The 26238-nt window shown below is 37.1% G+C and overlaps 1 protein-coding gene across 1 annotated transcript in view; it reads left to right on the top strand.

The window, feature by feature from the left end:
• Positions 1–26238, top strand: part of LOC111155319 (glutamyl aminopeptidase) — an 81965-nt gene that overhangs the window by 23993 nt on the left and 31734 nt on the right. Inside the window, exons 4-10 of the mRNA XM_022515463.1 lie at positions 4256–4376; positions 6844–6998; positions 7452–7565; positions 10653–10787; positions 12576–12641; positions 18215–18280; positions 18409–18560. Coding sequence (XP_022371171.1) covers positions 4256–4376; positions 6844–6998; positions 7452–7565; positions 10653–10787; positions 12576–12641; positions 18215–18280; positions 18409–18560 — 809 coding nt within the window. The remainder of the gene's footprint in view (positions 1–4255; positions 4377–6843; positions 6999–7451; positions 7566–10652; positions 10788–12575; positions 12642–18214; positions 18281–18408; positions 18561–26238) is intronic.

The following is a 26238-nucleotide window of genomic DNA, read 5'->3' as shown; positions in this document are numbered from 1 at the left end:
CGGAGAAAGACAACTATCATATGATCTCCCTGATATGAGGAAGTGGAGATGCAACGTGGGGGGTTAGGGGGGTAGGGGAAGAATAAATGAAACAAGATGGGATTGGGAGGGAGACAAACCAAAAGTGACCCTTAATCTCACAAAACAAACAGGGTTGCTGGGGGGAGGGGGGTTGGGAGAGGAGGGTGAGGTTATGGACATTGGGGAAGGTATGTGCTATGGTGAGTGCTGTGAAGTGTGTAAACCTGGCGATTCACAGACCTGTACCCCTGGGGATAAAAATACATTATATGTTTATAAAAAAATAAAAAAATAAAGATGAAAAAAAAATTTGGAGATTTTCACAGATGCAAAGGTAATGTGGTACAACTATTGCATATTCTTTTTTTTTTTTAAAGATTTATTTATTTATTTACTTGAAAGAGAGAGAAAGATCACAAGTAGGCAGAGAGGCAGGCAGAGTAACAGGTGGAAGCAGGCTCCCTGCTGAGCAAAGAGCCCGATGCAGGGCTCAATCCCAGGACCCGGGGATCATGACCTGAGCTGAAGGCAGAGGCTTAACCCACTGAGTCATCCAGGCATCCCAACTATTACATATTCTTGAGTACCCACAGCAGCATCTGGGGGAACACCTTACAATCAGAGAGTCATTATTTACAAAAATAGCAATATTCTTGTAGTGAGATGATGATAAAAAGATGATTAAAAAAAAACTACTATTTGTTCAGATCAAACAAGACTGCCAAATTAGTGTGCTCTGAACATATAAAAAGCTTTTTATTTTCAGAACTCTTTGGACTTTCTAATTGTGGAAACTAGAATAGTGGAACTTAACAGTGAGGCAAAAAATTATATCGTATTACTGTGAATATGCCAGATTTGTAGAATTGATGTGTAGAGTGAGACATTGCACAGAATGCATTTATCACATTACCTGGAAATTTTAAATGCTCAGTAGGACTAATGATTAATCATAATGATGACACATGAAGGAAGTGACCACAACCAGTCAGGTTCCTAATTTTCGTGGACAGAAATTCTATCTCTCAAATTCCTGAAATTGCTTGAGTGAAAGGGACAATATGTAGAACTGTGGAAGTCTTCTTTACAGGCAATTCCCATATGATAAGAGAAAAGTAACAACAATAATGATGATGATAAAGTATATAGATATATCACACCTCCCAAAGGAATAATCAGCTGAGTATATCCATTGAAAAGTGTAGACCTGAGATCTGACACCAGCTCCATAGATTTGGTGTTTTGAGATATGACTAATAGTATCCAACAGTGGTATATCTAGGTAATTTGATTTACTTAGGGAACATATTATCTCTAAAAACCAAATATAGGGTTTTGAAGGCTTACAAACTTGATACTTCTATATAAGATTATGAAGCTTAAATGTAAACTTCATATTTGACCTTTAACAGAATCCTCGAATAATAAAAGATGTATGTCTCTTTTAGAAGGCAGGAAGAAGAAAGAGTGTATGTGCATATCTCCCTCCTCACTCCATGCTGTTTCAATATTGCCAGTCATAGGCTTAAAAAAGTCATCTTAGTGAAACAAGCTTGTAAACTTGAAAAATGACAATTATTACAAAGTGATGACAATTCAGGGGTAGTTTCCTAAGCTTTGTCATGGACAAAGGCACTGTGGCTTAGCTGATGATGGAGGAATGCTAGCTACCTTTACTAAAGCCCACAGAAAGGCGAGGGAGATGCGGATGGACCATCCACTGAAGATGAGGTCAGAGAGTAGGAAAAACCTAGCAGAGGAGGAGTGCTGGCAGCTCCAGAGGGGAGGATGCTTAAATCACCAAATCTGAACATCATAGTTGATCTGCTATTAAATGGATGCCACGTAAAGAATTTTGAAGCTTCAGAGAGCACACGATATTAGCATGTTGGTAGAGTCTTTAGAGTAAGAATGTTTGTTACATATGGCAGATGATAGGACACACTCTAGATAAACTTCGTCTTATTATGTTACAAGATTAATGACTGAATCTATATATTCTTGAGTGCTTAGCTCAGTGAATCAGAGCAATGGTCAGAAAATATGATTGATGACCCTTCAAAATAAAGGTCACAGATCACAGGTGATCTTCAGACTGGCCAGACTGTAAAGACAGAACATACTTTCATGGTGGTGTTTCTCAGAAACAAAAGAGGAAGGGGCTACTTTCATTCTGATTGAATTTACATTAACATCAATCCAACCACGGAAATATGGAGAGTGAGAAAAACCAGATTATGTTGTCTCAGAAGCATTCTGTGTGAAGGGAGCCAATCTACTAGCATGGGAAAGAAGATTCGGCACAAAGAACAGAGTCTTTCTCCTTCCAGATGTTCATCTGGGGTTCCTACTCTTATCTCTTCCTTCTCTTCACTCACAGCAGTGAGTCTAGGGACTCACTGTTATTACTTCTTCCTCTTTCTCCTTCTTTCTCAACCCTTTGATTCTCCAAACATTATGTGTGGCACAAAAGTAGGTAAGTGGATAACAGTGGAGTAGGTCAAGAGGAACTATCCTGCCTCAAGTTTCTCAACGGTAGAGAACAGTTGTGATAGAAATTCCAAGGGAGTTTTGACACTCTAATTCACAGATGAAAGGTTCTGAGAATCTCAGTGTGCGTTGCGGCTGTCCTGGCTGAACACGATGGTCTTGATTTCATAGGGGGCAATTACCTTTGCTTTATACAGTGGCCACCAACTGGACCCTTAGTTTCACTCAACTTCTTGGAAAATTCAAGTCATTGTTCACAAAGAGAATGAGAACAGTGAGAAAATGTATCACCTATCCTGGTAACTGAAAAAAACAAAACCAAACCCAAACCCAAGACAAAGCTCAAAGACTGTTGGGATGGTAGTTGAGTGAGTTGTGTTGCTTTTGGAGATGAAGATGAACACATCTTTACTTTTGCAATTAAAGCAAGAATGTCAGCTACCCAGTGGATGTGGGAACAGTGAGCCAGCTCTGGTAATTTCAGGGATGCTCTTTCAGTAGTTGGCCTTTAAATTCTTGGATCTTTCTGCTGTTTTTCACATCTAAGAAAAGATGGCCCAAGATGTGTGCCTTAGAGAACACCAAAACTAGCAATGCTTTTGGAATAATACGGGAAGAAAGTAGGCATAATTTCTCTCCTCTTTTCCTTTTTTTAATGATGAGTCATGTGTCTCAGGTAGATGGACTTGTGTTTACCAAATAAGCATATTTTGCTTTACTTGAGGGTTTTGAATCAGGTCTTAAGTTCAACAAGTATGCTTCCTTTGAATTCCTCATAAACTTTTTTTTAGGATTTTATTACTTTGAGAGACAGAGAGAGTGATCGAGAGCATGAATGGGGGGAGAGGGAGAAGCAGGCTCTATCCCAGGATCCTGGGATCATGACCTGAGCCCAAAGCAGATGCCTAACTGACTGAGTCACCCAGGTGCCCTCTCACAAACTTTTTTTTTTAAGACTTCTTTCTCAACCATTGTGTTGTATTGATTTACTTGTCTTTTCTTTTGCTAACATTGCACTGTCTTGATTAGTGTAGCTTTATAGTAAGTCTTTAAGTCAGCTAGTATCAGTCCTCCAACTTTGTTTTTTTTCCTTCAATATCATGTTGGCTGTGCTGGGTCATACATGCTGAAACCGGGGGACAAAAAGTCTATACTTAGACGTGATTTATAAATCATGTCATAAGGACACAAAATAATATCTTAGAGACTTAGAGGATTGATGCCTCCCTCTCAGAAAATTTTGAATTACTGTATTTTAGACTCTGAAAGTAAAATAGTTAAAATATCAAAAGGGTAATTTGGATAGTAATGGGTAGATGAGTACAGTGGAAAAATATATCTAAGAACTCTTTAGATGAGAAAAATCATATGATTCATTTCTTCAAAGATAAATAACACAGAGATACATAGATAGATAGATAGATATTGATAGAAAGATGGGTAGACACATAGATATGAAGAATATATGTTCTAAATGGAAAAAAGTAATAACATTTTAAAAATATATTGGACACAACCATCGTGTCTTACATTATTTCTAGTTATTGAAATCACTCAAAGAGTTATCCAGTATTGTTTTCCTTTACACATGAGTCTCAGAGATGTGAAATCATTTGTCCAAAACTTGGATTCAAATAAGTCCTTACCTGACTCCAAAGCTCACCTTCTTTCCATTATATCATAGTTTTTGTGTTTTATCAAATAAAGAAAAGTTTTCACTAATTTTTTGTGTTTTGTTTAATAGCTCACTATATACGTCCAGCCACAGCAAAAGCACACAGCTGAGTATGCTGCAAATGTAACTAAAATTGTGTTTGATTATTTTGAAGAATACTTTGATATGCATTATGCTCTTCCTAAATTAGGTGAGACTCGTTTTTTATTTTCTTATATTTAATATGCCTTTGTGTTTACCTAAGTCAAATCATTTCAGGTTTTCTCATTCTTAGTTAATAGTCACCCCTTAGTCTCTTTTTATTATATGCCCAAATACGTGTCTATTTACTAGATGCTGAAAGATGCACTTTGGATTCCTCCAAGAATAATGTCCATATTTACTCTGGTCGTACCTTATAAATGCATAGAATTTTACTTGCAAATAAAGACTAAAGTAATGTGCAAAACTGCAGGTGTCGATAATAATGGAGCCAGAAATAGCAACCTAGATTCCTTGATTTCAAAATCATGACCCTTTGTATAGCTTGCATTGCCTCCCTACCATCAATGAGTTGATAACTGGTAAGGATAAATGATGCTATAGGAGTCCCATGTGCTGCTAGTCTTTCCATTGTACAAGACTAATTCTAGATTCTCCAGCAGTTAAAATGAAACACTGATACTCCTTCCATAAATATTTTTTTCCTAATTGGGGGGGGGGCATGTTTTCCTTTTAAAATAAAATTTGGGCTATAATCAAAATGGTGTAGATATGATACTGCTACCCAAAGTAGAAGTGCTTTATTAGTAATTTTGAGTGGTATTAACAAAAACTTTAAATGAACCACCCATATAGATATTTGTAGGGATAAAATGAGGATCACAAGGAAGCAATCAACCCAAAATTGATTTCTTTATTTCTGTTTATGCCTCTACTTTAATAAACTATCAATGCAAAGTGACTGGGAATGCCAGATTCTCTACGTGGGGGTAGCTGTGGCTTTGGGCAACTTTGCAGATGCTCCATTTTTCTCTTCAATGGCATCAGCTCCCAAATATTAGAGAAAGAGATGGGAAGAGAAGCAACTGTTCATCATCAGAATAATATTTAATAAAATGTAAAGCACATTAATTTAAAAGTCTCTTTTCTCTTTATCTTACTTGAACCACCCAGGATAAAGCAGGCAGTGGAACTCTCACAAATTTATTTCTCTGTTCCCCTTTTCCCTTTCCCCCATACACCTTCTTCTTTATACTTTTAAATGCATTTTCAATCCTTACTGAGTTGACTCTTAGACTTTCTGTACAGTTGACTTCTGCATTTATTACACTCCCCACTTATTAAATACAATGGAGTTAATTAATTATAATGTCAATACTCACTAGAGAAATGAGGTCACAAAGAAGTCCATCCTTTCAAGGATTAGGTAAAAATTACACTCCATAATATTATAGAAAATAATGGCCCTTGCGGGGAATACTTCTCCACCTTTTAAGTGGGATTCTTGTGGCAAAATAACCGAACCTAAGAATGAAAATAATACAGAAAGGAAACCACTGCTGTAATCTTGACTTTTATTTAAGATCTATCCACTTTTTGTTCTTTTATAAAAAGCTTTAAGAATCTTTATGGTAACCAGAAAGGACCTTTGCTTGTCTATTAGATAAAAATTTATTTTTATTTACATGCCTCATTTAAACTATAAGTAATAATATGGGGTGCCTGAGGGGCTCAGTTGGTTAAGCATCTGATTCATGATCTCAGCTCGGGCCTTGATATCAGGCTTGTGAGTTCCAGCCCTGCACTGAGCTCCAAACTGGGGGTAAAGCCTACTTTCAAAAAATTATGTGTAATAATAAAGAAATTACATTTTTGTCATAGTTCATTAGCTGAAGAATCTGTATTTTGTACACTAATCAAGCTCAACATTTTCTGTTTGGGATTTAACACAGAACTGATAGGCACTGCCTCTTCCTGTCCGATGTTTTATCAAAGATTATAGGCCCAAGCAAAAATAAAGAATAGAAATTCCTGGTAGTATTCAACATTTTAGGTCTGGAAGAGAGTTTAGAGAGAACAGACTCTATTTCATGTTGATCCAACTTATTTAATGCATGCAAATGGGTGGTAACCAGTAAAGAATTGGGTTGATCTCAAATTGTACAGAAATAGAGGAAAAGTGAATTTTATATTCTTTAATATTCTGCATCCTTGGCTAGAAATAAATTTCTGTGCACTGGGAAACTGTGTTCCTCTAAGTCTTCATTTGAAAACGTCACTTCCTTATTCCTCACAGCTTATCCTCAAAAACAGATGCTTTCTGTTACCTAAGTAAAACTCTTAAAAAAAAAAAAAAGCCCAAAAACAGCTAATAAAAAAGAAGTACAGAGAGAAACAAAAGACGTAAAATTATAGAGAACTGAAAAGAGTATTGCCATTAGTATCCTTTGAAAACTAAAAGACAGATTGATATCTGGGGCTAACAGGAAAAGTTCCATGGAAAGTCTGAGTGCATGAAGGCTGAAAAGTTCATACAAATAGATGATTGTTTTTTACTCTAAGAAATTATTTTTAGCCTTTTAAAAAAGCATTTGTGCACAGAACTTAATTTAGTAAGAAATGTTATAAACAAATTCAAAGAAGTATTTCTCACAGGATTGTTTCTTTCTCCATAGATAAAATCGCTATTCCAGATTTTGGCACTGGGGCCATGGAGAACTGGGGTCTCATCACTTACAGAGAAACAAACCTGCTTTATGACCCCCAGGAATCAGCCTCATCAAACCAGCAGAGGGTGGCCAGTGTGGTTGCCCATGAACTTGTGCATCAGGTATAGAATCTTATCAAATTAGCTTGTTTTATTTTAAAAGTGGCATAAGACCATAGGAATGATTGAGATTAATAATAACTTAGCAAATAAAAAATAGCCAATCAGAAAATCTTGCCTGTCTTCTTAGTGCTAGCAAATATCTTACCATGAAAACCTTTTAAGACACGTTGTTTTGCTTTTAGTAAATACACACCGGACTTCAGTTTGACTTTAAATAGGCCCAGTAATAATACCTAAATAAAGGCAATAAAGTAAGGAGAATTTAAGATCATTTAAAAATCGGGAGAAATAGAAAAAAAAAAGCAAGCAGGAAACAAATGCTAATTAAGTATAATGCCTGCCACTTCTCTATCCAGTGACATTTACATGGAAAAATAAACGTATTGCAAATTTCTAGGCCTCTCTACCACAAGCATAATAATTTAACTGTCTCTTTATTGCTTATAATTTCAGTGGTTTGGAAATACTGTGACCATGGAATGGTGGGAAGACTTGTGGCTAAATGAAGGATTTGCTTCCTTCTTTGAGTTCCTTGGAGTAAACGAAGCAGAAAAAGATTGGCAAATGGTGAGCCCGAAACACATAAGCTCCCAATGTCTAATGGCCTCATGCAAAGTGACTGAAACCTTTACACCATGACAATGTTCCTGGGTCAGGGGCCTGGCGCAGTAGTGAACTGGGAATTCCTTTGTGAGTACAGAGTGGAGTCAGTTCGTTCCACTGAACTATACCTTGCTGAAGGCCAATGCCCAGGCCTTGGAGGGCAACTGACCACCCCAATCTGAGGATGTCCTGGACAGTCTCTCTCAATAACATGTGTCAAAGCAGGAAAACAAAATAGTGAGCTCAGACAACACAGCTCTGTATTTAAGTTCGGCAGTGTTAATCCTTTGAAAAATCGAAGTCTAATTTTGCAAAGGACTTACCTTACAGAGGTTGTTGGAATAGTGTGATAAAGAGAGAAGAGCATAAACTGAGTGTTATAGGGGATGTGACCTTGAGCAAGTGACATATCCTGAGTCAGTTCTCTCCTCTATGAAAGAAGAACATTGTTCTCTATCCTGTAAGCTTAAAAACTCCAAAAAATACATGTAATTACTGTATCATCCTACCTTGTGTCCCCAAGGGGCCTGGAACAAAGACATCTATGAACCCTAAAGATTTTTTTTTCTGAAAAGCTTAATCTGTTTTTATCGATATTTAGATGGTGTAAGTGCTCTTAACTGTTTGTATATGTGGAAGTTGAAGTGTGTTGCTGTGTAAAAGTAGGAATTACAGGTCTCGTAATGTAGAGACTACTGCCCTCCACTGGAAAAAATAAAAACACACCCTTATATGCCTAAAGCCCCTTGGCCCCTTCCCATAACCTACTTTAAAAAGTAAGAAACTTAATTTACAATGATTCCTGCTTAAAACTTTAATCTACATCAGGATTTGTCAACCATGGAAATATTGACATTTTGTGCCAGATAATTTGGGAGTGGTTTACAATTGTGGGGGTTGTCCTGTGCATTTTAGGAAATTAAGGGTTATTCTTGGCCCATATATGCTAGATGCAAGCAACCCTCCCTCCCCAGTTGTAAAACCAAAAATGTGTCCAGGTGGGGCGCCTGGGTGGCTCAGTTGGTTAAGCAGCTGCCTTCAGCTCAGGTCATGATCCTGGAGTCCCGGGATCGAGTCCCGCAGCGGGCTCCCTGCTTGGCAGGGAGTCTGCTTCTCCCTCTGACCCTCCCCCTTCTCATGCTCTCTCTCTCATTCTCTCTCCCTCAAATAAATAAATAAAATCTTAAAAAAAAAATGTGTCCAGGTATTTCCAGCTGACTCCTGGGGGGAAAACTTTTCCCTCGTTGAGAATCACTCATATATGTTGAAAATTGTTTTGTAATTTGTTGAAATTAAACTGTATAAATGAAATATTATATTGTTCCTTATATTCTATAAAGTAACCTGAGGCCCTTCTTATTGCAAGATATTATGAGAAATTATAACATTTTAATATTGTTGTATTATATATAAGATATTTAACATTTTAATATTCTAATTCAGTATTTCAAAACACCAATTAAATTTCCGAAGAATTTAGTATGAAGTTCTTTTTTTTAAGATTTATGTATTTATTTGAGAGAGAGAGAGAAAGAGAGCGAGCAGTGGGGAGGGGCAAGGGAGAAGGAGAGAGAGAGAATATCTGCTTGAGCACAGAGCCCGACAAAGGGCTTGATTCCACGACTCTGAGACCATGACCAGAGCTGAAAACAAGAGTCAGATGCTTAACTGACTGAGCCACCCAGGCACCCCAAGCATGCAGTTCTTAAATTAAATTTAATCACATCATCCATCCCAAACATTCTTCCATCCATTCGTCCATCCAACCATTTTTTTTTATACATTTATTAAATCTTCTGTGTTCAGTGAACACTACAGAGGATCCCAAACAGAAGAAAACCTATTTCTTGCCTTCAAGGAGTTCCCAGTTAAGGTTCTGGTGGGTGGAAGGGAAGAGATAAATACAGACAGATTGTGGGAAATCCTGATAAGTACCACAACAGTGGAGCCTCATTTCATAGTGAAAAAGCTGATGCCCAGAAAGGGAATAAAACTTTCCAGTCTCAAATAGACAATTGGTAACACAACCAAAACCATTGTCAGATTTCCTGACACTGAGAACTGAATTCTTTCTACTTAAGCCTCTTAGGTTTAACAAAATTTAAAATCCAAGTGAAAATTACCTTGATTGGTGGTCATCACTTGAAAATAGTGCCTTGCCTATTATAAATGGAAATCGCAAAATTGGAAAATGTAAATATAGCTCGATCTTCTTTGGGGAATGTTTTTAATTAAGACCATAAATCTTGATTTTTTTAAAGTAGTGATTTAACAGAATGAGATTTCAGAATCTAATTGATTAAAAATCAAAATAATAATAGCAGCTAATGTGTTAGGTTTCGCTCTGCCAGTTACTATGCCAAATGCATAGCATGCATTATCATTGAATTCTCTAACAATTCTAAAAAGCATAAGCCACTATCGTCCCTATTTGATGGGTTAGAGACCTTAAACTTACATACCTAGAAAATGGAAAAATTGAGCTATAAGCCATGAAAGTCTGACTACAGGGCTAGACCTCTTAACCATTCTATTTTGCTGAGAAAACATAGCATTGGGATGAGAAGACAATTATTAGAACTAAAACAAGAACTAATATTTTCTTTGATTAAGTATGAATCATCCAAATTCTAATAATTGGTTGACGAAAGAATCCTGAACACCAATTTTTGGTCAACATGTATCCTGTCTTAATTCTGAGAGCAAATCTGTGAGGTGATATCATTCCCATTGCATGGTTACAGAAATAGGGCTTAAAAAGTGTGGCACGTGTCTTAAAGTCACGCAGAAGTAGCAGAAACAGAATTCACAGATGCTTGTGTCTTCTTGTCCCATCATATAGGGTTGAAGTCAAAGAAATTACAATAGAAAGAGAGAATGGAATCAGTATAGATCAATAAGGGTAAAATATGATTAATTTAAACACCTAATCCTTAAGTAATGTGAGTCATTTATATTTATTTTCCCCCAAGTGATATATAAATGATATTTTGAAATATGAGCTAGTATAAAGGAAGTGCTGTCTTTTTTTTGTTCGTTCTGTCCTTTCAGAGAGACCAGATGTTACTTGAAGATGTATTACCTGTGCAAGAGGATGATTCTTTGATGTCTTCACACCCAATTGTTGTCACCGTGACAACTCCTGCTGAAATAACATCTGTTTTTGATGGAATATCCTATAGCAAGGTAGGGAAAATATGACATTGTTGTGAACATCTTCCTGTTTAGTGATTTTCAGTAAATGCTAAAAATGGAAAGAATGGTGAGACTATGCTAATGGGCTCTAGGAAACAGTGTAGAGCTTATTCTGGTTGCTGAATATTCAACAGTTTGTACTTTTCAGTCAAACTGATCAATGCTGGTCATTGTCACAGGATTTTGAATCAGATTTTTAAAAATTTCTCCTTTCACTTTTGTTTATAACCTCTTTCATTCTAACTGAACATTTACATTTCAAGCTTCAAGTTTAAAATTATTTTATTTGACTTTTTAAAGGACAGCTAATCTTCTGCTATGTGGTCTTTGGTGCCATATATGTGGATACCTTTTCTAATAGAATCCTTTAGGGAAGGCAGTAAGAAGTTAAACCCAACTCAGTTTGAAGAAATGACTTTTAATCATTTTTATATGATATAAAGATGACTTTATGAGCATGTTGTAGATGGGGCATTTTTATCCATGAACATGGTCTGCAAAGCTACTGTAGATCTACAGTGACCCACTTTCTCCCACAGCTTTTCCTATAGCTCCTCCTCCAAACAACTTCATGCCTGCATGCAGTATAATTTAGTCATTTCCCTTTTGCTGGTCATGGCTTACCCACTATGCTAGTGGCTCAAAGGCCGATGAAAATGAATCTATTTTGTTATTCTGGGTAATACCTAAAGTTTTTTATTTAAAACAAAATATTATAATTATTAAAATGAATTCTAGATAAAATGGCTTGAGTGAAAAAAGCCTTCTATGTCTTACCATTTCAAAGTTATGACATCATATTTTTGGCTTTCTGTGTCATTATTCCCATGTCATTATTCCCACGGCATCCTTTCATTTTTGTCTCACATTACCAATAATTCTTTCCTCTGTTAAAATGGACATTTCTAATCCACTTATGGTATGTTATAATAACTCACATGGGGACACTTATATTTTATTAAATCAGTTTCTTTGAGTCAGAGATATTCCATGGGTTTAAGATATTAGGTCATAAATAAATAAATGTTCTAAGTCTTTAGCCTTCTAGTAGGTACAAAAATAATGTGTACTTAAATGACAGTAAAAATTGCTCCCTTACTAGGGAATCACATGTTTTTCTGGCAAGTTACTTGAAAATTGATTTAAAAGTGTATAAATAGTGAATTTTAGTATTAATCTTATAACATATACAGAGAAAGTTGAGAGCAGAGGAGTTCCTCAGATTCTTCAGATAAAACCAAATGAGATAAACTACTTTTGAAGAAGATTTTAGGCATTAATGATATATCTAACTATATTAAACTATTTGACCAGATAATTCCTCAACTAACTATTTCCACTAAATGTAATCTTTTTGAAGTATTGAAATATACTTTAAGAAGTAAGCAGAATTTTATTATGGAATTACTTTCCTTAGTCCCTGAAAAATAGAGGAGTTTTCTAAGTGTTCTAACGTTTCTCTTTCATTAGAAAAGCCCCATCTGCTGGTTCATCTGGTGAAGTGCAGTAATTATTTAAACCTTGAGTCACTGAAATGATGGCCACTCTCTCAATTTCTCTTTACCTTTTAGTTATTTTAGAGGCGGAGATATAGGGGGTGTGCCAAATCACATTTTTTATCCTAAAACTATGGAGTTATGGCCAAGTGATTTAGTAGGGTCATCTTGAAGACATAATCTCACAAATAAGATATTGCAATACTGGTCACAATTGCAATCCCCGGTGTTTGTTTCCTGCCTATCCTTTACTAGTTCAACCTGCCATTCTTTTCTACCATAGGGAGCGTCCATTCTGAGAATGCTTGAAGACTGGATGACACCAGAGAAATTTCAAAAAGGATGTCAGGTGTGATTTATTACTTTTAATAGTATTAAACGTAAGCTACACTGATCAATGGCTGATGGGTGACAATATGTGGTTAATTAAGGACAACCCCCTTTTTACTTTTTCTCTCCTTAGGAGAGATTAAATAGCAAAACATGAGAAGGTGACTTCACACCCAGCTAAGTGCCTACACCGTCTCTGTAATTACCATTTAGCAGAAATTTCATGGAGAAGTTGAATGGATTTCTTAGTTATTTTAGATACTCTTTACACACATATTAGCTAAGTCTGCCGTAATAAATACCATCAGCCCAGTCATTTAAACAACGGAAGTGTATTTTCTCATGGTTCTGGGGGCTGAAAAGTCTATGACCACATCCCCATAGATTCGTGTGTTGGAGAGGGATGTCTCCCTGCCTTGCAGATGGCTGCCTCTTTGCTCTGTCCCAGAGTGAGCAAGAGACAGAGCTCTCTGGTGCCTCTTATCAGAGAGACATCAATCTCCATGAGGATCCTACTTTCATGACTTCATCTAAACCAGATGCTGCAAACACCATCACATTGCAGATTAGAGCTTCAGTGTCTGAATTTCAGGGAACACAATTCAGTCCATGGCGATATGACATAAGAACTTAAACATATGTATAAAAGTCTTCCCTTCCAGTTTGTAAAAGGACTTTTTCCTTGTTGGATTTTTTAAAAAATGGCAAATATACACATTCTTATTATGATGGAGTCAACAGTGAATAAAGAGGGCCTGCTTCCTTTTAGAAACAGAAATGATAATAAATTTTCAAAAGCATTTCACACATCCCACTTAAGCTGATTACTCCAGGGGATATTTCAGTTTCAATTTCATTTTTCTAGCAAAACCTAAGCCAAGTCACTCGGGGTTTTTTTGTATTTTTTTTTTTTTACACTATAGGAGTATTTTTTTAATTTTTAAATTTTTTTGCATATTAAAATTCTAATTTATTTTTCAAATGTAAATGGAAACACTAGAAGCCTCGAGATTTTTTTTAGTACACTGGAAAAGGTGCATTCAAGTCCTTTTGACATTTTTCTTTTTTTAAAATTTAATTTAATTTTTTTGTGTGTTCCAAAATTCATTGTTTATTATTGTCAGTGTTGCTACAACCTGTCCCAGCAATGGTCCTGTCTACAGGTTGGCACCATTGCAGCCTAGAGATGGAATAGTCTTCCTACTTTTTCCCTTCCATCTCCATCCTCTCTGCTGTGATGCCCCAGGTAGTCTGGCAGAGCAGTGGTGATGGCAGCCAGTCCGGAAAGCAGAAAGCAGGTCAGAGCAGCACCTCGCCAACTTTCCCAAAGAATGCTAGTACTTCTTTTCAGTGTGATTCCCCAGGACAATGCCTACTCCCCATTCTTGAACTTCAAGTCTTCTTATGTGACATCCAGCACTCTCTGGGCTCCCCCAAATGGAAACAGTCCCTTCCTACCCAATGCTGAAATTTCTAGGTGACTATGAAAGTAAGAAATAAGACCAGAACTTGGGAAATATTCAAGAAGTACATCCATACATTTTAATCCTTTTGTCTATTAATCAAAAATTCCGTGTGGACACTGGCAGAAAGGGAAAAGCTATGTGCTTGTTCTTATGTGCACATTAGAACATCTTATAACTTTCCCCTCAAATTCAAACACATATTTTATCATATCTTCTCTTACAGTGAGCACCTTCAGTGAGGAACTCGGTCTTCTATATCTTTGCATTATATTCCAGTATCTAGTAGAATGCAATATGCATGTTAGGCGATCCAAAAAGTGTTTCTGGAGTGAATGAATGGTCTATAATAAATGTTATAAAATATAGAAAAAAACAAAAACAATTATTTTTTGAAAATTCCATTTGCATAGTGTTCATTATAAATGAAACTGATCAGTAACACATTCTTAGAATCTTCAAAACTGACTTCAAATTAAATGATTTTTGTGGTAACTTCTAGGGATGTACCAACAGAGTCCTTAAAAGTGAATAGCTATGCTAATAACTCAGAAATACTCCCATATTTCTGTTAGCCCAATATCTATGGTATAATTAATTAAAAAGCCACTAATTGTCTAAAACTACTATTTCTCAAGTGAAAACTGTCTTCCTCCATCCTATGACTACAGATGAAGCTAGAAACTGAACTAGAATGAACAGGTATTAATGTTTTTCATGCCATCATAGGGCTGTGGAATAAATTTACCAAAACACAAACAACAACAACAACAACAACACCCACTAAAACCCTCTCTTTTCCCGTACGATCTTCAATCACTAGCTCATATCTGAAAATAGTATAGGCCACACTCAATTGCTCTCAAACCAACTGGAACATTCCTTTCCTTCATTCAAGTATCCGAATAGTATCTCTCCTTGAGTTATCATCATGTTATGACTGCTGCCTCTAAGTCCCACAATCTGTGACACCATTCAAAAATTTTCCCTTACAAATACTAACTTTCTGTCCAAAGTGACTCTTCATGAGCTAACTTGGTGTGGCAGGAAATCTGGAGATGGCCAGCTCTGTTCTCTTTCATGCTCATCCCCTTCCCCCAAACTCCATCTCAGACAACAAAGCAGGTGCAGAGTGCAGGGAGATAGGGCAAAACCATCACCTGGAAAATCTTTAGGGCTGTGCTTGTGCATAAAAAAAATCATACTAGAGGGTGCCTGGGTGGCTCAGTGGGTTAAGCCCCTGCCTTCAGCTCAGGTCATGGTCTCAGGGTCCTGGGATCAAGCCTCATATCCCGTTCTCGGCTCATCAGGGAGTCTGATCCCCCCCGCCCCCCTGCTTGCCTCTCTGCCTACTTGTGATCTCTCTGTCAAATACATAAATAAAATCTTTAAAAAATCATACTAGAAAATGGGGCATTCGTAATAGTACACGGTCATGAAATCAAGCTGAGAAACGTATCCATCCTTTCTTTTTCTCCTAGTATCAGCAGTATCCCTGATAGGACAGGAATGGCTCAGCTGGAATATGGGCCTTTCCCTTCCTGGGACACTAGTAACAGAAATAAGGCTCCTTTCCTTTTGTGCTTACCATCCCAATACCAATTAATGAGGGACTATTATTGGGGGGACCTAGGCCACCATAAAATTTTAAGTAGAATGACTGCATTGTGATCATTCGAAGTGAAGAAAGAAATTTCTTAATAGAGACTATTCCGAAGTGCACTAATCTAGACAAAATAAAATTCTTTTAATATATTGTTTATATAAATGTCCATGTAGCCTGTACTTCAGGAGAAGCAAGAAACTACAGTTTAAAAAGCAATAATAATAACATCACCACTGAAACCTGCAGAGACTGGTCCAGGAGTCGGAATTCGTTCAAGGTTACCACAGGAAACTCTCTTCACCCCTCTAGGCGCCAGTTTCCTACACCCCTAAAAATGTGACAGTTGCATTAGATAATATTTAAAATTCCTTCTAGTTCCCAGATTGCGTGTTCTAGGCTCAAGACATTGTGAGTGTACAAGTAAACTCCTCTACATTAATATTAAGATGCCACTACTTACTAGAAAGAATCATTAACGGGTAGTTATGGTTATAAGTAATTATTACTCTTATTAAGTATTCCATTATTTTATTTAGAATGAATGATTTGTGCAAGCTCTGGAACAAATACCTAAAATTGAATATTGAGTATGTGCCTTTCATGTCGTCTCCTTTCCTCTGCCTGCCCTCCAGTGGTAGTGCTAAGCAGTGAACTCATCGAAAGAACAAATACGAAGGCAGCTTTGCAAACTGGTCTCAATCCTCATCCAGGCTTCTTGGAGCAGTACTGTTAATACTGTTTTATCTCTCTGTGCCTGAAAAGAAAGGAATTTAGAAGCTGATGTGACTAAGGCACAGTGACTCCTGAAAATTATAGCAACTTGGAGTGAAAATGTCTGGTGCAAAGTCAACCACTGGTTATTGTCTTTGAAGCTCAAGGAACACTTAAGAAGGTTCATTTCTATCAAAGATGTCCATATTTTAAATGGGACAATTCTTGAGAACAACAAAGGCATGATATGGCAGGAACTCTGGACGGTTTCCTGGAGAACCACAGTTATGAGAGTAGGGGAAAACTGGGAATTTTCTTTAGGGACACACCACATTATATCTGAAGACTCATATACAGAGATATTGTGAACAGAATGGCCAAAAGGGAGACACTTCTAGTTTAAAAATTCATATTTTACCATAAGTGACTCTTAATCTCACAAAACAAACTGAGGGTTGATGCGGGGAGGGGTGTTGGGAGAGGAAGGGTGGGGTTATGGACATTGGGGAGGGTATGTGCTATGGTGAGTGCTGTGAAATATGTAAACCTGGCGATTCACAGACCTGTACCCCTGGGGATAAAAATATATTATATGTTTAAAAAGATAATAATAAAATTTAAATTAAAAAAATTCATATTTTAAAAATAATTGAAGAGTGAAGACATTCTTTAAAGAGAATAATTTCCCCAATTTATTCATGATCATGATCATCATTATCATTCTTATTATTCAAAACATCATATATCCATTTCTTCAAAGCTGGGGTCTACTGACTGCTACCTGCAGGCCAAATCTGGCCCACCACCCATTTTTTGTAAGGTCTGCAAATAAAATCGCTTTTACAATTTTGAAAGGTTTGAAATTCAAAAGAAGAATATTTCATGACACCTGAAAGTTATACGAAATTCAGATATCAGAGTGCATAAATGTTTTATTGGGAGACAGCTATGGTCATTCATTTACATATCATCTATGGATAATTTTGTGTTATGAGGCAGAGTTGAGTAGATACGACAGACACTATAAAGCCCCCCAAACTTAGATCTTTACAATGCAGCTTTCTACAGAAAAAGTTTGCTGAGCCCTGCCTTAGAGCCAAGCTCACCTGTTTTATCTTTGCAAATTGCCTTGCTCATGTGTGATGAGGGTTATGTAGGGTCTGAGATGAGAAAACACCACTGCAGAAGAAGGTGGAGTATGTAGCCAGTAGGGCTACAGTGGTTAACAACATCTAAGTGAAGATCATAGAATTACAGATCTCTCTTCATATTGGATCACAAATGTGTGGACTGTTGACTGTTTGCTGAACACTTGACTGCCCTTAAGTATCTTATATTTCTTCTGAAAAAAATTAAACCTTTCTTCTCCTTTCCACAATTCCATTAGATTTTAAAAAGAACAAGCTATATCATTAATAAGGAAAAAATATTTGTGCTTTACAAATACATTATTTGTACAATGTTTTCATAGGTTACAAAATGTTTTCATACAATGTATCATTTTATTTTAGGTACACTTGCCATATTGTACATTAGAATGAGATATATCTAAGGGTTCAGCTCATGTGGTAGAAATATGAGGAAAGCATACATTGACTTCTTTCTAAAAATTTTTAAAAATTTATTTATTTGAGAATGAGAGAGAGTGTGAGTGAGAGGGAGAAGCAGACTCTCCACTGAGCAGAGAGCCCGACACGAGGCTCGATCCCCGTACCTTGAGATGATGACATGAGCAGAAGGCATATGCTTCACTGAGTCACCCAGGCGCCCCCTACGCTGACTTCTAAAATACTTGTTCTCTTTCACATACAGATTTACTTGGCAAAATACAAATTCAAGAATGCAAAAACTGAAGATTTTTGGGGAGCGCTTCAAGAGGTAAGGAATGTATCCCAATTGTTTCTTTGTCTGATTAACAAATGATTTATCAATCATTTCTTTATCTGACTATTCTACATTTTATTCCCCTAATTTACTAATTATTCCTCATGTTCCTTAAATATCAGGCAAGTAATCTACCAGTGAAAGAAGTAATGGATACATGGACCAAACAGATGGGCTATCCTGTACTTAATGTCAACAATACGAGGAACATCACACAGAAACGCTTTCTGTTGGACTCAAAAGCTAATCTTTCTGAGCCACATTCAGATCTTGGGTAAGGATCTATAAAGCATTTCAAGAAAAAAGCAGAAATTTGATGGAAATACTGGCCATTTGGTTGGATCATGCTCTTCAGTACATGATTTATGGGTGATAATATAAAAGCACAGTGTCTTTAGGAAGCAAAAGCATTCAAAGATAGCTCCATGGTCTCCAAGTTCAAAATGGTGGACTGAGCACATGCATCCAAGTCCTGTCCTTCCCAGAAATCACTGAATAAATAACAGAAATGCTAAAAGAAATAAACTCATAAAGGAAAGAAATGAGGAGGGGCAAGATACGTCATAGAATTCTAGAAGATAGGCCAGAAGGAGAAATATTGGTAGAAAACAAACAAAGGTAGATGCAGCCAGATAAAAAGGGACTTGCAGTAGAAGTAGAAGTAGCTTCCCTCTCCCTGGGCAGGCTCTGGGCTCACTGTCAGCACGAAGAGTGGAGCGCGGGAGTGAGAAGTGAGGCTGAAAACAGGGCAATTAATTTGAAGTCTAGACTCAGGACAATTGTGCCAGTTAGACACACCCCCATTCCATTTCCCCTTCATCTACTGCTATCCTTCCCTGTTGAGAGCTCTCAGAGGTCTGCCAGAAGCCTGGCAACGACCCAAGGCAAAAATCCAAAGGCTCTTTCCCTCCCCCTAAATAAATTGACTAAAACAGTGGAGGAGAGCTAAGGATTTTCACTTGGTTAGGATGCCCAGAGTAAAGCTTTCCTCCTCATGGCATTTGTGGGATGGATGGGCTAGAGCTGCCAGCTCCCCTTATACATACACAGAGCTCCCAGTCAGACTTCTATTCAGAGGAAGAGCCTGTTTCAAAAATACACCTCACCTCTCAACCGCAGAGGAATTACCTGCAAGATACCAAAAATATTTAATTTAGTCCTTCTTTCTGAAATATGGGTGGACCATTAAGATCACATAACACATTAAAAAATATAAAAGGTAAAATCCTAAAAACGTAAAAGGTAAGATCCTACTTGAATAAACAAAAAAACCTGTCTCTATAAGAAACACAATTGGAGAAATAGAAAATAAATTTATGAAATACTTTTGGAGATCAAAGAAGCTATTAACACCCATTTACTATAAGCAGAATTTCTTTGGAAAAAACAAACTAAAAATACAGAATTGCTCTGGAAGTTTAAATTTTTGGTCATCAAAGAATTATTTGACCAAGTAGAAATAAATTTGGGGAACTGTCTCAAATTAGATGGCAAACACATAGAACTGACAAATGTGAAAGAAGATAAATAGGCAATGTCCAGTACCCAACTAAGAGATGTCTCTCAAAAGAGAAAGCAGAGAAACCTGAGAGGCAAATTATATCAAAGAAATGATAAAGGACACAGGGATTCTGAATAAAAGGTCCCATAGACTACACAGTACAAAAAAGGAAAAAATATATATATACTTAGCTACACCTTCAGGAATGTTACAGTCATCTAAAATAGTTGAAGAAAAAATATTTTCAGCCTCCACTTCCCTACCCAAACTAAACCAAATGCAAAAGCACAGCAAAGACATTTTCAGTCACAGAGCCCCAGAAAATGCTTTCCACACAGCACTTCTTAGAAGTGACTAGGGGAGAAGAAAGAGGAAAAATATGGATAAATCAAAAAAAGAGAAGAAGACATGGACCCAGGAAACAATGCATCCAACCAAGGAAAAAATGAGAGAAAATGCTGGCCATTAGTGAGCCAAGGGGCTCACAGTGCCATGCGTCAGAGCCCGATGAGTGGGCTCAGGTAGGTGATGGCCAGCAAAAAGCAAGTAGGGTTGAGAGAATGAAAAAACCTGAGGAGCTAGTGAAGGCCCATCAGTTAAGTCAACTATCAAGGAGGAAATTAGAGAAAACAAATTAAGGCTGTATGTAAAAATCGTGATCCAAAAATATAAACCAGGTAGAATAATTTTATGCCATTGCTAAATACAAGATAAAGGAGTCCATTTGACCCCTATGTTAGGGAGTTAGGGTACATTTTTATTGAAATGACTCAGGGGGCCATGAAATCAGCCGGTAGAAAAGGAAATGGAACTCCAACACACTTCCTGGCCAACAATATGTATACAAGAGTATGATTTCATAAGTGTTGCTTACTGGCTTTTAACTTGTATAATCAGGGATGAATAAGATAAAATTCTGTTACAGAGGCAGAGAAGATTGCAAATAGAAGCAGTCTTAACACTGTAATAAGAAAAAAAGCTGGCAGAAGAAAGGAGGTGGAAGAGGGAGGGGAGGTAGAAGGACGGGTTGGGTACTAATTTAATGGTGTGCTGGTGCTGACCCTAATTCCACCTCAGAGCCTCATGTGGGTAGTTTGAAATCGATCATATGGTGAGTTCATGGAAACCAGCAAATATTGTGTTCGGTTCCACCATCCCCAAGAGCCCGTTGTTAAGTATTTACCAGCACTCCACAGGATAGCCTACAGTTTCTTCTCCCTGTAAAATAGGGATAAAATCTCCTGTTTTACAGTTAGGAGAGAAGAGCAATACTAAAATTTATGAGACAGGAAATGATAGCTTGAGTACATAATTGAAAGGACTAATTATAACCTATAGAAAAGTAATAATAATTTTGCTTTCTTAAATTTTTTTTTTAAAGATTTTATTTATTTATTTGACAGAGAGAAATCACAAGTAAGCAGAGAGGCAGGCAGAGAGAGAGGAGGAAGCAGGCTCCCTGCTGAGCAGAAAGCCCAATGTGGGGCTCGAACCCAGGACCTGGGATCATGACCTGAGCCGAAGGCAGCGGCTTAACCCACTGAGCCACCCAGGCGCCCCTGCTTTCTTAAATTTTGACTGTTAATGGGAGAATGGAAAAGAAGTTAGTATAAGAAAACTAAATCACACCATCTCATGGATGAGTTAACAAATCCTATCTGGGGCAAAAAAATAAAAAGAGCTATTTAGAGTTACAGAATTAGCCATCAGGGGAATTAAATCCAGAAGTATTTTTTAAAAGATGATGCTTCTAAGAGAGGAGCTGGCCTGCAGGAAGGGTGCAAAAGGAGCCTGGCTTTTCAATAGCAGTCTTTCCAGTTTGTTTGTTTGTTTTTTTTTAAGATTTTATTTATTTATTTGAGAGAGAGGGTGAGTACGAGCAGGGTAGAAGGAGAAGGGAGGGAGAAGCAGATTCCCTGCTGGGCTGGGAACCCAGATGTGGGCCTCAATCCCAGGACCTGGAGATTGTGACCTGAGCCAAAGACAGATGCCTAACCATCTGAGCCACCCAGGTACCCCAGTCTTCCTAGTTTTTGATGAGATGTTTCTATTTATAAATTGCACAAATGAAATTCTGATTAAACAGCAATTATAAACTCAATCACTCAAATTGTCTTGCTAATATCATTTATAAGAAACTTCTGAACATCACCACTTAAAATTTTATTAAATCCCATTTAGAATTTCAAAATACAAACAGCTAAATATACAGATTTATAAACTGAATTTTAAAATATTTTTTAAATGTTTTTAAAAAATTGATTAAAAAGTTTTTTTAAAAAATTAATAAAAATGTTTTTATCAATCTAACAAATTAAAATTTATGGAATATATCAATTTCTTGGGCATTTTTAGCATATTGAGAATCAAACCTTTAACTTTACAAACTCAGACTTTTCTAGACATTTAAATATTACTGAGTTAAGGAATCTTAAGAATTTCAGTTAAAATTATAAATACAATGTCATTTCCCTCTAATTCGCCAGAATTTTTTCCTTTTTTTAAAAATTTAAGTTCAATTAGCCAACACATAGTACATCATTACTGTTTGCCGTAGTGTTCAATAATTCATTAGTTGCATAGTAATTTGCCAGATTTTTAAAAATGTTTCAAATATTGTAAAAACTGATGAAACATGTGCAACACAGCCCGTGATTTCAACTGATCACACTTAGTGTGAATATAGTTTGTACAGAAAGTCTCAGTATTATATCCATTTCTGTATGACTAGTTAATTTTGTATGCATTTCTGGGGTGCCAATCACTGCCAACAGAAGAGAAGGAAATCAGGATCTCAGGACCTCTGGTATGGGGCTGGCCACAAAAACCTGGGTAAACCACTTTGCGGGTATCATCCCAGCCCCCCATTACACAGATGAGCCTCCGTCTACACAGGCTCCTGGCTAAATGGGAACAACATAGGATGAGTGGCACTGGTCGCCTGGATAATGTTTCAGTTTCACCCTTGCCAATTTTTTTTCCCCAGTTTTATTGAGAAATAATTGACAAGCATCATGTATAAGTTTAAGACATACAACATGATGGTTTGATTTAGGTATACTGTGAAATGATTCCCACAATAGGTTCAACTAATACCCATTACCCATGCCAGTTTTAATGGTTTCTTCTTTCAACTTCTGAATACTTGGTTTGGTAGAGAGACTTTGGCACCCACGGCCACTTCCAGTGATATCTAATCTCCACCGCCCGATTTCCACTGAAAAGGCCCTTTGCCCTCTTTATCTCCTTATTAATAGTCTCAGTGATCTTATTATATAGTGTGTGTGTGTGTGTGTATGTGTGTGTGTATATATATATATATATATATATATATATATATATATATCTCATCACAAGACCAATTATTTGGTAGCAATTAAGATAACACAAGGAAGGACAATTATAGGGTATGACAAAGGTTTCCCAGAATATCTATAAGCTGGTTCTTTTAGAGTTACTGTTTTGTTTGACAAATTAAGATTGGCCAAATTTAATACTGCTGGAGACTTTAGATATTAAAACTCAAAAATATTTCTCTCTTGTGAAACAAGCTTTTCTTGGGGAGTTTCACAATGATTACGCTCTCCCTCCGTATGTGCCCATTGATACACTGAGCCTGGTTAATGGGCGTGTTGGGGGGTGAGTTTGAGGAGGGTGGGCCAGGGAAGACATTCTTTCTTAAAGAAGTGAGATTTAAGCTGAGTAGATTGATACCAAGGGACCACCATGGCGGGGGTGGGGGAGGGGCGGTGGTGGTGTTCAAAACAGAAACTACATGTATGAAGGCTCCAGAGTTTTAAAAGTAGCAGTACCCATAAAATATGCAACTTACTGAGGATTTACTAAGTAGCTGGCACTACTGTAAGCACTTTGGAGCATTTTATCATAACAGGTGTGGAAATGGAGAAGTAACTGGAAATGATGAAATAATTGATTCAAGGTTACACAGACTGTAGGTGATGGCACTTTGATTTGAACACAGGCAGTCTGGCTCCAAGAAGCTGAACAGCAGAGACGCACGGGCCCAGCAGTGAGAGAGGAAGCAGGGGCCGGGCGTGCACACCATGTTCACGATTTTGCACAATAGTGTGCAAATTCGAGGACTTCAAAGAGAGACTTGTCAGGCTCACCTTTACATTTTTCCAAGTTCTCCTCTGGCTGCATTAAAGAGAGTAGGTCAGAGTAGGGGCAAGAGTGGGAGCAGGGAGGCCAGTTACTATGGTAACTGTAGTGAATGACTCATGCAAGAGGTGAGACAGAGGATGGGGTCTGCCTAAGGAGAGGAGGAGAGTGGCCCTGAGCTGGAGGGGTGTGTCAGGTGTTCCAAAGATGAGGTTGAGCTCAAATTTCTCACTAAAAAACAAACGATATGCAGGGAACTGCACTGGATGAATTTGCAGATAAATATCTCATTTTAGAAAATCGTTCTCATCTTGTTCTATAGTGGCCATAGCCAAATTTTTAGAGAAAGTTCTTTAGAGAACTTTGTCATACGTACTCTATCTGGTGAGTAACACAACCTGTTTCCTGGCTTCCAATTCAGGGCTTTGAAAATTAAGTCACACTAACAGCATTCGGGTGTTTCCAATGATTCAAACTGCCAAAACTCAAACTTCCTGTCCAAGACATCAGAGAATGGAGAGCAACAAGAATTATTAAATTAGCTACTTTCAAGATACTAGTTGGTACCTGAGCAGGAAGAACGTCAAGAAAGCCAGGGTGCTCCCCTTGTTACAACCTCTTCTGGAAACATCAGACACTCAGCTCCCACACAGTTAATGACCTTCATATGAACTGGGTATCTTGCTGTATGCAAATATTGAAAATTAATAGTTCATGCCAAAACAAAGGAAATTTGAGTTCCTACACCAAATGAGATCAGTCAGGGAGTGCCTGTAATACTTATCTTCTCTTTATTTTGGAAAGGAAAGAGTATGATAGAAGAGCTTTGTTTTCATTCTTTCCTCTTCATAATATATGAATGAACTGAAACCCTCGATCTTGGGTGATAATTAAAAAAACCCATATAATAATTTGTGTGATCATTCTATTAACTATAAACTGTTTATTTTATAGTTACTGTTTTATGTTCTAGCAGATTAGATTGGCCATATTTAATACTGATATTTAGTAGCCTCTAGATATTAAAATTTAAAATATTTCTCTGAGAAACAAACTTAAAGCTTCATAGTAATTTTTCCCTTCTGTCATATGTATCCACTGATTTGTTAAGCCAAAGACATACCAAACACTGTTTTTAAACTGGTGGGATTGCATTTTTTAAACTACTTCTTGGTTATGCATTCCCCTTCACACAAATAAAAAAATTTATTACCCAGCAAATGAAATATATTATCAGGTCTTCACTTTTTAAGTTATAACAAATCTTTAAATTGTACTCATCAAGATTTAGAACATGGAACTATATAACATTTATACTTTTCCTCTAGCATTTTCTTTAGTTTTTATCTTCAGATACCATTTTTATTTTATCTAGATTCGATACATGATTTTTTAAAAAGTTTTATTTATTTGACAGAGAGAGACACAGCGAGAGAGGGAATACAAGCAGGGGGAGTAAGAAAGGGAGAAGCAGACTTCCTGCCAAGCAGGGAGCCTGATATGGGGCTCGATCCCATGATGCTGGGATCATGACCTGAGCCAAAGGCAGAGGTTTAACCGACTGAGCCACCCAGGCGCCCCTCAATACATGATTTTTAATGATCACTTATCATAAAGTCAATCTATTTGCTCCATTTTTGTAAAAAAAAAGTTATATATGCATAGAAAAATAAGCCCAGAAAACATGTGCTATCCTGTTGAGAACATTTGTTAAAAATCTATAGCAGCTCCTGAACAAATAGGAGAGAAAACATTATATCAAAAGTGATCCTTCATGATTTTTTACTTGATTGAAAACCTAGATCGTAACATATGCCCTAATGACCCCAGAAAGGAATTAGCCCTTTCTCCAATCCTAATGTTCACCCACTCTCTCTCTAGGTATATTTCTGTCTGGTGGGAAATGTGGTTGATTAAGTTGTACTATGAACTCAATGTCTTCCTCCTTTTCCTCACTGCTTAAATATTCCAAGATTAGGGAATTCTTACAGACCACAAACTTTGTACAATGCAAATGGGCCACACGTGTTGTAAGTTATTGTTTTAACACTGTGGTCTCAACCATCTGGTAGAAATAAACAAATTTTGGGCTCCTGAGTAGCTCAGTTGATTAAGCGACTGCCTTTGGCTCAGGTCATGATCCTGGAGTCCTGGGATCGAGTCCTGCATCGGGCTCCCAGCTCTGTAGGGAGTCTACTACTCCCTCTGACCTTCTCCCTCTCATATTCTCTCTCACTCTCTCTCTCTTTCTCAAATAAATAAAAACTTAAAAAAAAATTTCTTGTCTCCATTAGGGGGAATTCCCTATCAGGGACATGTCTTCAGGAAT

Source organism: Enhydra lutris, unplaced genomic scaffold (genome assembly GCF_002288905.1).
Source record: "Enhydra lutris kenyoni isolate GAN:26980312 unplaced genomic scaffold, ASM228890v2 scaffoldscaffold3, whole genome shotgun sequence".
Classification (NCBI taxonomy): domain Eukaryota; kingdom Metazoa; phylum Chordata; class Mammalia; order Carnivora; family Mustelidae; genus Enhydra; species Enhydra lutris.
Note: the sequence above shows the minus strand (reverse complement) of the source record. Positions and strands in the feature narration are given on the sequence as shown.